This window comes from Trichosurus vulpecula, chromosome 3 (genome assembly GCF_011100635.1).
Source record: "Trichosurus vulpecula isolate mTriVul1 chromosome 3, mTriVul1.pri, whole genome shotgun sequence".
Lineage (NCBI taxonomy): Eukaryota > Metazoa > Chordata > Mammalia > Diprotodontia > Phalangeridae > Trichosurus > Trichosurus vulpecula.
In genome coordinates, this window is record NC_050575.1 from 407,605,631 (window position 1) to 407,618,470 (window position 12,840).

The 12,840-nt window shown below is 44.8% G+C and overlaps 2 gene segments (V, D, J or C); both read right to left on the minus strand.

The window, feature by feature from the left end:
• Positions 1-2,097: 2,097 nt before the first annotated feature.
• On the minus strand, positions 2,098-2,689 carry LOC118842755. The segment is given in 2 exon segments: positions 2,098-2,414; positions 2,641-2,689. Coding segments are annotated over 2 exon segments (366 nt in total).
• A 5,764-nt stretch (positions 2,690-8,453) lies between these two features.
• Positions 8,454-9,051, minus strand: LOC118842756. The segment is given in 2 exon segments: positions 8,454-8,770; positions 8,997-9,051. Coding segments are annotated over 2 exon segments (372 nt in total).
• Between the last annotated feature and the right edge of the window lie 3,789 nt (positions 9,052-12,840).

Consider the following 12,840-nt stretch of genomic DNA (forward strand, 5'->3'; position numbering starts at 1 on the left):
CCTATGTGTCCCAAGGTAGTGTTCCCTGCATGGTGGGGGGAGGGAAGGAGAGCCAATTTACCTGGCCATTATGACTCCTAGAAGTTCAAGAAGGTGAGTTTCAAACCTTTAGTCTGTATGTGGTGTGGAGGCCTCCAGGGTAGTTAGTCAAGAGTCCACAGGCTCTGTGCTGGTGTCACCTGTAGCTCACACAGACTCCCGTCGTGGGCTGAGAGGCCTGGGGCTCGATCGCGGCTGTAGCTGGTACTTCTGCCCTGGGTTTGTTCCTGCTCTGGTGTTTCCCTAGTCCAGCTCTCTCCCAGACTGGTGCACTGGCTGGATTCCTCTGCTGTTCCTCATTGGTTTGGTCTTGTACCCTTCCATGTGACCAGTGCACCTGCCTCTCTGAGTTGACTAGAGCTCCAGTAGTTCCTTCCTTTTACAGCGCCATCTTGGCTCTGCCCCCTTGATACATTTTTCCACATCAGCTTATAAATTAATCTCTGCCTGTTCCTATACTCAAAAATATATAACAAATACTAAAAGCATAATAAGCAGGGGGGGAACAGTGCCGTAAAACCAACCAGTACATCAACACAATATAACACAAAAGGCAACATGTCCAATTTCTCAACTCTACTCCCAGGACAACCTCGGTCTTTCCTTTGATGAAGCATTTAGTTTTATTGCGATGTTTTTGTTTTCATTTACATCTTTGAAGTCCTTATCTGTCTTGTTTTCCTAGTGTTGCTTACAGAAGTCAATGCAGAAGCTTATGGCAGGGAAGAACAAATGGAAACAAAGAATTTTTAAGAAGGTGTAGATTTAAGTATATCATCTAAATATATTGGATGATCCATATGCTCCACTTTATCCCAGTGAAGTCCAGAAAAGTCAAGAAGGGCCGCAATGGTTTGAGGGGAGTCCTGGAAGTGCACTTAGGAAGGACATGACAAAATGGGCATCACCGTATTTGCATGATGGTGGGGTTGTCATCTCCATAGCTGGAAGGACCAGATTCCAGTTAGTGTTGGACAGACCACAATGTTTTCATGGTATTCTTCTTTAGTGAAACCATAAAACAACATAGTAACCCACTTCTTCATAGGTGCCAGGGTGTTCTAGTCTTGCCCTGGTGAGAGCACCTCTGGAATAATGCTTTCCCTCCTGGGGGCCTATGTTAGAATGGACCCAGACAGGCTGGTGTCCAGCCAGAGCAAGGAACCAGTACAGTGAAAGGACCAGAGGCCAAGAGGAGAAAGATTGTCTGAAGGAAACAGGGATGCTTAGCTTGGGAGAGGACCACCCAGGGGCCATGTAAGAACTGCCTTTGAGCATCCAAAAGGCTGTTCCAAGGAAGAGGGGTGTGATTTGTTCTGCCTGGTACCAAACCACAGAAAGAGGAGCAAAGAGTGGAATGTGCAGAGAGGCAGGCTTAAGATGTAAACTGAGAACAGACTCCCTGGGAATGACAACCATGTAAAAGTGTAATTGCAGAGCCATTACTGAAGGTGGTAATAATAATAAAAATGGATATTTCTATAGTGCTTACTAAGTGCCAGGCACAGTGCTAGGCACTTTTACTGTTATTATCTCACTGGATCTTCACAGCAAAGCCAGGAATTGATCAAATTATGATTCCCATTTTCCAGATGAGAACACTAAGGCAAACAGAGTTTAAGTGAGTTGCTCAGCATGACACAGGTAGGAAGTGTCTGAGTCTGGATTTGAACTCAGGTCTTCTTGATAACATGCCTGGCTGTACCCACTGCATCACAAAGTGCCCTGGGTAGGTAGTCCTTCATCCCTGGAGGTCTTCAAGCAATATCTCTATGAATTCTTGCTGAAGATTTAGAAAGGGGATTTTTGATCAGCTATGGGTTAGAGAAACCCACCTTTGGGATGTCATCTCATCATATAGATTGTGTCACTCCATGATTCTTGTCTGGGAAAGAAATCCAGCTCAGAAATGGTCATGGCCACAGCCTCTTCCTCTGAGAACTAGAAACTGCTCTCCCCTGAAGCAGCCTAGACAAACTGCCCCTGACCCAGCTGTGGGGAAGGAGAAGGCCCTGGGTAGTGATGCCTCCCTCAGCAGCTGCCTGGGCAGTTTTTTGTTCAGAGCTGTAGCACTGTGGGAGGCCAGTTATTGCTCTGCTGACAGTAGTAGACTGCAGCATCCTCAGCCTCCACATTGCTGATTTTGAGAGAGAAATCTGTCCCAGAGCCACTGCCACTGAACCGTGATGGGGCCCCAGAGTGCAGGGTGGAAGCATATCTAATGATGAGACTGGGAGCCTGGCCTGCTTTCTGTTGGTACCAGTGTAGGTTATTGCTAATGCCCTGACTGGCCCTGCAGGACAAGGTAACTGTCTCTCCTGGAGACACAGACACAGAGGCTGGAGACTGGGTGAGCTCAATGGCCCCTCTGGCACCTGGAATCACAAACACAAGACAAATAGTGAGAAAATGCAGGTCTATACTTGAAGGCAGGAGGAATCTCTCTGACACTTTTGAGAATTAAACCTTCCTTTACTGGACCCTAACCCCATGATCACCAGTGAAGAACCCCCTTTTCTCTCTGACCCTCAGAATCCCACACATCCTGAGTTCTGCCCAGAGGGACAAAAGGCAGGGTTGTCTCTGCTCTTCCTGGCTGACCTGGGATTGAGAGCAAGAGGACAAAGAGCAGCTGAGCCTGGGACCCCATCTCCATGTGCCTGAGCTGTGAGCTGCCCAGCATCTTCCTCCCCAGCTGCCTTTTTGTAGCTTCTCTCATCAGTAGCTTCAGGGTCTGGGAGTGAGCCATGCAAAACAGCTCGGGGGGGGGGCAGGCTTCTACCCAAAGGACAGGCCCCAGTGGTCTGGCCTCTTGCATGGCCATGAACCCTGAGCTGTGTGAGTGCAGCATTGCCCTTCTGGGACCCTGGAATGGGGGTATCCCTGTGGTATTAGATCCTACCCTGTCCCCATGATCCCTGAAAACCCCAAAGATGGCAAGAAAGCTCTGGCACCAGACTGGGACCAGCCTGGCTGTGATTCACATATATGTCCAGTGACTTCAACAGGGTTACTCTCCTCTCTAACCTGAAGTGCCCTCCTACCACTCATGAGTCTTTTTACCCACCGTACTAATTTACAGTGATTGTTATGAGTGTCTGATCATCATGAAGCATTTGTATGTGTTAGAGTTGGCACAAGAAAAGGAAGTCATTTCCTAGTGTTTATATAAATATTGTAGGATCTCCTCCCCATTTGCACAATTACCACAACTACTGAAGACATTGCTGGCTACCAAACTTCTTGGCAATGGCACATGGTTCAGCCTCAGCCATTGAGGTAGTTTGGTTAGAAGAAATTACATTAATGAAGAGAAATTGCCATCACTTTGCTGCTGCACCCTGATGACCGTGAAGCCTTTCCATCCAAGTTGCCGCAGAAATGTCCACTGTGGGACATCTCCTCATAATGAGGGTGAGCTCCTGGAGAGTAGGGAGCTTCACCTGGGTCTCCAGCTCTTAGCACAGTCTTTTTTCCATCACAAATGCCTAATCAGTATTTTTTTTTGATTCGTTGACTTATTAATTTATGAAAAGTGCCCTGTCTTTGGATGGGCCCTTACACTAAGGGAAAACTCATTTTTCTTCCTCATTAACTCTATACAGAAGATCTGAGAACATGGCTATGAATTCCCATGTGAACAGAGTAGCTTCAGGATCCTTTAAAAAGCACGTAGGTATGACTCCTGGGTGGCACAGATGATAGATCACCATCTGTAGAGTCAGGAAGACGAGAATTCAAATGTGACCTCAGCCATTTAGTAGCTGTCAGGCTGTGCCACCCTGGGCAAGTTACTTAACCATAACTGCCTCAAATTTTTTTAAGAAACCCCTAAGTTCACATGTTTCATAGTTTAGAATTTGATATACAAGTTAAAGGAAACTTCTCTCACAGCAGCCTCTCCTCAGAGACTTGGCTAGGGCTCCCTCAGGGCATCAGAGCTTCTCTCCATTACTGCTCCTTTCTCTTGTCCCTCAGTGGCTCCCTGGTGCCTGGTCATGGCTGGGCTCAGTAGCTGTCCAGTAACTGTCCCTCATTGCTCCTCCCCACATTTGTTTCCTGTCTCTGTTCCCCCTGCACAGTTCAATAGCCATATTCCGCTCACAGGAAATGGGATGCCTTTTCTCACAGTCAGACACTGGCCTAGTCCTCTCCTCCTCAGCCTCCAGCAGACAGTTTTCTCTTTTGCTTTAGGGTCAGATCTATTACTCTACTGGGATATTGAGAACAATAGTGGGGATACTTTTACAGATTAAAAATGTACCCACATACAAGAGTGTTTCCATGATTTTGAAACCAATGCTGTCTAGAGATGGCTAGGTGGTGCAGTGGATAGGGTACTGGACCTGCAGTCAGGAAGGCATGAATTCAAATCCATCCTTAGACACTTACAGGGTGTGAAATCCTGGAGGAGCCACTTTATCTATTTCAGCTTCCTCATATCTATATTTGGGTCTAAAATGGCACCTGCCTCCTAGTGTGAATGAAAGGAGCTAATATTTTTAAAACACTTTGTAAACTTTAACTTTAAACTCCTAACCCTCTCCCTCAGTCAGCCAGCTGCTGGTACCCCAGGAGTAACTCTCCATTTTTATTTCACAAGACTGGGCTTTACAGTGGGGGATGTGTAAAGAACATCATAATGAAACAGTTGCAGTTTTTCTATTCACTATTGTTTTGGAGAATGAATTGTAGAGCAATTCTAGGAAACTTAAGAAATTCATCCTAACTAAATCAACATATAATATGATACTCATTTTCTTCAATTAAAAATTGGGAATCACTTAAAATGGGGGATCATGTGTTAGAATATGTGGATGAGGAATAAAAAATGAAAGAGTCAAGGATTGTAGACTACAGAGAATCCTCCTCCCTCTAGAGCCTTTGTATTTTGTTTGAGAACAGATGTAATGTAGGAGCTGGACAGGATAGGCACCAAATAAAGTGACATAAATAAGATACTGACCATAATTTACAGAGACAGGAAATTATTTATTACTGATGCAAGACTCTTTCCTGTATCAGTTCCCTGTATGGTCAGAGCACTTTTTGTCTGAGCAAACAACAGAGGTGAGATATGCATTTAAAACAATTCCATCTCGACATGTTCAACAACTTATTGACACTGAATAATCAGGTGACAGAAATTGATGCCTTCATCAATTCCAATGACTTCATATGACTGCTCACTCTATGAAACTCTATTGTCATATGAAGGAGACCAAAAGAGTCTAAAAAGCACCCCAAAGTGGGGAAATACTTCATTTATTTGCCAATTGGGCAAAGATGGAAGTCAGCGGGCAATAACGGTTTGGAGTATAAGGGCATTTACAGAATTTTCTGAAGAAGAATTATAAGCCGTATCACCTCATTGATCATGATGATGATGATGATGATGAGAGAGAGGAAGAAGCAGACTCAGGGAAAAACCAGCTGAAGACAGTATTTGACAATGTCCAGAAGTTATTTAGGGATAAAAGTGGGTGGAGAGAAGGAGGAGGAGGAGAAGGAGGAGTTAGATTTCAGCCTCATTTTAGAGATGAGAAAACTGACAAGATGAAGAAATTTTCCCAAGGTCTAGTAAGTGGCTGTGCTACTAGTTCCTTTACCTTCAAATTCTCCCCACCCTCTGCCACCTTTTCCACTCCCCTTCCCTGGAGATGGAATACCATGTATAGGCCATTACATTTAGACCAGATTGACTCGAATTTAGAATTTATAAAATAGAGTAATGTATAATGATCCTTGATTAATAGGTCACAACCAGATTGTGAAAAACCAAAGAAATGAGTCCTCTTGGTGGGGAGTGGGGGAATGGGTATGGAGCAAAGAAAGAGGGTGAGGGGGAGGGAGAATACTTATTTCTTAAAAACAGATCTTGATTGACACCTTTGTTTCTATAACTCTTAAGTTCTTGGCTAGTCTCAATGTTACACTGGTGTGATTGTGATGCCAAGAGATTGGGGAAGGGCCCATGAGGTTGACCCCTTGAGATGAACTCCTATGAGGACAAGACTAGGAGGGCAGTACAGGATCAATCAATTCATAAATCAATTATCATGGAGTAAGCATCTAATGTGTGCTAGGCACTGGAGGTTCCAAATGAGGCTAAAGACCCCTTGTCCTCAAAGAACTTTATTCAAGCCCCATGTGTTGCTTCTTTTTCCTCTACCATTTAGGCATGCTGTGTGCATGGGAAGGGAGGAATGGAGATTTTTTTTTCAAAAAAGCATATACAACTACTTATAAATTCTATCATATGACTATTTTTCTCATTGTGCTGTTTAAATTTTTTATTTTTACTTAAACTTTTAATATTAATTTACAAACATATCCCATCCTGTTCTTCTGCTCAGTAAGACCCCTCTTAAAACAAAAACTAAAAAAAGAGAAAGGGGACAATGTCTTAAATTTGTTTTTCTTTTCAACCAAGAGAATCCATCCATATAGATACATCCATAAATGCTATATTATGACAAGTTTATTGTGACTTAAATTTTTTGATATCTTTTTTACATCAGCTTATAAATTTAGCTCTACCTGTTACTATACTCAAAGAAATACAAGAAATGCTAAATGGTAAAACCAAGCAGTAAAACAACACAATATAACGCAAAGGGTAAAGGTCCAGTTTCTCATCTCTTCTCCCAGGATAACCTTGGTCATTCCAATGATGAAGCATTTCTGTGTGGCTGTGATGTTTTTGTTTTCACTTACATCACTGAGATCCTTATCTGTCTGGTTTTCCTAGTTTTGTTTAGAGAAGTCAGGGGAGAGGAATCTGGAAGGGAAGAAGAAACAGAAACAAAGAATTATTAAGAAAGGGTAGATTAAAATATATCATGCAAAATCTCAGCTCAAAACTATGGCAGGTGGGGCAGATAGGTGGCACAGTGAGTAGAGCACCCACCCTGGAGTCAGGAGGACCTGAGTTCAAATCCGGCCTCAGACACTTGACACACTTACTAACCATGTGACCTCGGGCAAGTCACTGAACCCCAATTGCCCTGCCTTCCCCTCTCCAAAAAAAAGTAAAATAAAAAAAGTATGGCAGGTGCCAAGAGAACCAGACAATTGTTGGATGATCCATATGCTCCACTATGTCCTGGTGATGTCCAGAAAAGGGAAGAATGGTCCCAATGGTTTGGAGGGAGCCCTGGAAGTGCACTTACGAAGAACATGACAAAAGGGGCATCATTGCATAGGCAGGGCTGACAGAGTTGCCATTGACACACCTGGAAGGACCAGACTCCAGTGAGTGTTGGGCAGACTGCCATGCTTTCATGGTATTCTGCCTTAGTGAAACCATAAATCAACACAGTCAAACAAAATGAATCCACAGAGTACCCATGCCTTATATGTATGTCTCTGTACTTTGTGTCCATCCCTTCTCAGTTGAGAGGTGGGTAACCCACTTCATCATAGGTCCCAGTGTCTAGTCTTGCCCTGGTCAAAGCACCTCTGGATTAATGCTTTCCTTCCTGGGTGCCCCACTTTAGAACGGACTCATACAGGTTGGCGTCCAGGCAGAACAAGGCAGCCAGGTTGGGAAAAGGACCAGAGGCCAAGAGAAGGAAGGTTGCCTGAAGGATACTTGGGGGAGGACCACCAAGGGGCCGTGTAAGGACTGCCTTCAAGCACCCAAAAGGCAGATGGATATGACTTCTTCTGCCTGGATGCAAACCACAGAACAGATAAGCAGAGAGTGGAAGATGCAGTGAGGCAGGCTTTAGGTATAAACTGAGAACAGATTCCTTGGCAACTGAGAACCATGTAAAAGTGTAACTGATGATCCATTACTGGAGGATGGCAATAATAACAACAGTGAACATTTCTCTAGTGCTTACTAAGTGCCAGGCACAGTGGTAGGCACTTTTACTGTTATTATCTCACTGGACCCTCACGACACCCCTAGTGGTTGGTGCTATTATGATTCCCATTTTCCAGATGAGAAAACTAGGGCAAACAGAGGTTAAGTGACTTGCCTAGCATGACACAGCTAGGAAGTGTCTGAAGCTGGATTTGAACTCAGGTTTTTTTGATAACAAGGCTTGCTGTACCCACAGCATTACCCAGCTCCCTTGGTAGCTAAATCTCCTGCACTGGAGGTCTTCACTCAATGGCTGTAAGAATGCTTGTTGAAGATTTAGAAAGGGGACTTAGGGTCAGCTGTGGGTTAGAGAAATGCACTATTGGGATGTCATCTCATCATTTAGATTGTGTCACTCTATGATTCTTGTCTGTGAATGAAATCCAGCTCAGAAATGGTCATGGCCACAGACTCTTCCTCTGAGAACAAGAAACCTCTCCCTACCTGAGACAGCCCAGAGAAGCTACCCCTGACCCAGCTGTGGGGAAGGAGAAGGCCCTGGGCAGTGATGCCTCCCTCAGCAGCTGCCCGGGTAGGTTTTTGTTCAGAGCTGTAGCACTGTGGGAGGCCAGTTATAGGCATGCTGACAGTAGTAGACTGCAGCATCCTCAGCCTCCACATTGCTGATTTTGAGGGAGAAATCTGTCCCAGAGCCACTGCCACTGAACCGTGATGGGGCTCCAGATTGCAGGGTGGAAGCATATCTAATGATGAGCCTGGGAGCTTGGCCTGCTTTCTGTTGGTACCAGTGTAGGTTATTGCTAATGCCCTGACTGGCCGTGCAGGACAAAGAAACTGTCTCTCCTGGAGACACAGACACGGAGGCTGGAGACTGGGTGAGCTCAATGGCCCCTCTGGCACCTGGAATCACAAACACAAGGTAAATAATGAGAAAAATGTAGGTCTGTACTTGCTGCAGGAGGAATCTCTCTGACAGTGTTGAGAATGAAACCTTGCTGTGCAGGGCCCTGCCCTCTTGATCACCAGTGAAAAGCCCCCATTTCTCTTTGACCCTCAGAATCCCACACATTCTGAGTTCTTCCCAGACGAATAAAAGACAGGGCTGTCTCTGCTCTTCCTGGCTCACCTGGGATCCAGAGAAACAGAACAAAGAGCAGCTGAGCCTGGGACCCCATCTCCATGTGCCTGAGCTCTGAGCTGCCCAGCATCTTCCTCCCCAGCTGCCTTTTTGTAGCTGCTCTCATCAGCAGCTTCAGGGTCTGGGAGTGAGCTATGCAAAACAGCTCAGAGAGGGAAGCTTCTGCCCAAAGGACAGGCCCCAGTCATCTGGCCTCTTGAATAGCCTGGAACCCTGAGCAGTGTCAGTGAAGCATTCTCCTTTTTGACCCTTGGATGGCAGTGTCCCAGTGGTGTTAGATCCTATCCTGTCCCCTTGAGCCTGAAAACTTCAATGGTACCAAGAAAGCTCAGGACCGGACTGGGACCAGCCTGGAAGTGATTCACATATGAGTCCAGTGACTTCAACAGGGTTACCCTCCACTCTAGACTGAAGCACCCACCCATTATTCATGATTCTTATAACACTCTCTACCAATTCACAGTAATTGGTATGAGTGACTGATCATTCTGAAGAATTTGTAGGTATTAGGGTCAGCACTACAAAAGGCAATCATTTCCTAGTGTTTATATAAATAGTATAGGATGTTTTCCCCCATTTGCACAATTACCACAAATACTGAAGACAGTTCCTGCTACCAAAGTCCTTGGAAATGGCACATGGTTCAGTCTCAGACACTGATGCAGTTTGAATATAATAAATTACAGTAATGTCGAGAAATTACAATCACTTTCGTGCTGCATCCTGAGGACCTTGAGGCTTTGCCATCCAAGTTGCAACTGAAATCTCCACTGAGGGACATGTCCCCATATCATAGATTGACTTGTATCTCCAGCAGCACAGTGTTTTGTCCATCACAAATGCCTAATTGGTATTCTTTTAATTCATTGATCTATTCATTTATGAAAAGTGTCCTAGAGGAAGATGATCTTTGGATGGGCCCTTATACACTAAGGAAAACTCATTTTTCCTTCCTCACTGACTGTACACAGTTGACCTGGGAACATTGGGATTTGAATTCCTGTGTGAACGGAGTAGCCACAGGATCCTTTAAAAACCATGTAGGTGAGGCCACTGGGTGGAACAGATAATAGATCACCATCTGTGGAGTCAGGAAGACCTGAATTCAAATGTGACCTCAGCCATTTAGTAGCTGTCAGGCTGTGTGACCTTGGGCAACTCACTTAACCCTATGGCCTCCAATTTTTTTTTAAAAACCCCTAAGGTCATATGTTTCACACTCTAGAATTTGGTATACAAGTTAAATAAAACTTCCCTCACCTAGACCACAATGTCAACCATCAGTCAACAGCCTCTCCTCAGAGACTTGGCCAGCACTCCCCCAGGGCATCAGAGTTTCTCCATATCACTGCTCCTTTCTCTTGCCCTTCAGTGGCTCCCTGGCTCCCAGTCATGGCTGGGCTCAGTAGCTGTCCAGTAACTGTCCCCCATTGCTCCTCCCCATCCTTGTTTCCTGTCTCTGTCCTCCCCTGCACAGTCCAATAGCCATCCTCAGCTCACAGGAAATGAGAAGCCTTTTCTCACAGTCAGACACTGGGTCCTGGAGTGAGCAGTCCTCTCCTCCTCTGCCTCCAGCTCATAGTTCTCTCTTTTGCTCCACGATAAGATTTATTACTCCACTGGGATACTGAGAAGAATAATGAGGATACATTTATAGATTAAAAATGTACCCCCAGAAAGAGTGTTTTCATGATTTTGAAACCCAGACTATCTAGAGATGGCTAGGTGGTGCAGTGGATAGGGTATTGGGCCTGGAATGAGGAAGGTCTGAATTCAAATCCAGCATCAGACACTTACAGGTTTTGAAACCCTGGAGAAGTCACTTTTCCTCCGTCTATTTCAGCTTCCTTATCTCTATATTTGGGTCTAAAATGGCCCCTGCCTCCTAGTGTGAATGAAAAGAGTTAATATTTTAAAAACACTTTGTAAACTTTAACTTTAAACTCCTAACCCTCTCCCCCAGTCAGCCAGCTGCTGGTGCCTAAGGAGTAACTCTCCATTTTTATTTCACAAGACTGGGCTTTACAGTGGGGGATGTGTAAAGAACATCATAATGAAACAGCTGCAGTTTTTCTATTCACTATTGTTTTGGAGAATGAATTGTAGAGCAATTCTAGGAAACTTAAGAAATCCCTCCTAACTAAATCAACATATAATACACTAATTTCCTTCAATTAAAAATTGGGAATCACTTAAAATGGGGGAACATATGTTAGAATATGTGGATGAGGAATAAAGAATGAAAGAGTCAAGGATTATAGACTACAGAGAATCCTCCTCCCTCTAGAGTCTTTGTATGTTCTTTGAGGAAAGATGTACTAGGAGCTGGACAGGATAGGCACCAAATAAAGTGACAAAAATAAGATACTGACCATAATTTCCAGAGACAGGAAATTATTCATTACATGCCTTTTCACAGCCAGGGGAAATGGCAGATACCAGCACAGATAAGAGCTGAGATCACCTGTGCTGTGGAGCAGTCCTGGAGAAGAAGAGACTCCCAGCAGCCAGACCACCCCTCCCCCACACCTCATGAAACCAGAGGTCATAGCACATAAAGTCAGGGAGCAGGCCCACAGATCCCAAGACAGGAAACTTGGGACAGAGGCCCCTGAGCCCCAGAGGCAGAGATCCACTTTAGAAGACAGGAGAAAAAAAAACACCATGAAAAAGCACACTGGTGATGTCCAGAAAAGTGAAGAAGGGCCCCAGTGGTTTGAGGGGAACCCTTGCAGTGAACTAAAGAAGGACATGACAAAAGGGGCATCATTGCATGGGCATGCATTGTGGAGTTGTTGTCTCCATAGCTGGAAGGTCCAGATTCCCATCAGTGTTAGGCAGACTGCAATGCTTTCATGGTATTCTGCCTTAGTGAAACTATAAATCAATATAGTCATACAAAATGAATGCACAGAGTACCCATGCCTGGCATGTATGTCTCTGTACTTTGTGTCTATCCCTTCTCTGTTGAGAGGTGGGTAACCCACTTCATCATAGGTCCCAGGGTGTTCTAGTCTTGCCCTGGTGAGAGCAACTCTGGAATAATGCTTTCCCTCCTGGGTGCCCCATTTTAGAATGGACTCAGACAGACTGGTGTCCGGCTAGAACAAGGCAGCTAGGATGGGGAAAGGACCAGAGGCCAAGAGGAGGAAGGTTGCCTGAAGGAAACTGGGATGCTTAAGTTGGGGGAGGACCATGATGGTAACATGGAAGAACTGCCTTCAAGCATCTAAAAGGATGTTCCAAGGAAGAGTGGTGTGACTTGTTCCGCCTGGTACCAAACCACAGAAAGAGGAGCAAAGAGTGGATGTTGCAGCAAGGCAGGCTTTAGATATAAACTCCCTGGCAGTGAGAACCATATAAAAGTGTAATTGATGATCCATTACTGGAGGTGGTAATAATAATAATAACAGTGAACATTTCTATAGTGCTTACTAAGGGCCAGGCACAGTGCTAGGCACATTTACTGTTATTATCTCACTAGACACTCACAACAACCCTTGGAGTTCATGCTACTATGATTCCCACTTTCCAGATGAGAAAACTAAAGCAAACAGAGGTTGAGTGATTTGCCCAGCATGACACAGCTAGGAAGTATCTGAGGTTGGATTTGAACTCAAGTCTTCTTGATGACATGCCTGGCTATACCCACTGCATCACCCAGCTCTCTAGGTACCTAGCGTCCGTGCTCTGGAGGTTTTCAAGCAATGTCTATAAGAATACTTGTTGAAGATTTAGAAAGGGGACTTTCGGTCAGCTATGGGTTAGAGAAACCCACGTTTGGGATGTCATCTAATCATTTAGATTGTGTCACTCCATGATTCTTATCTGG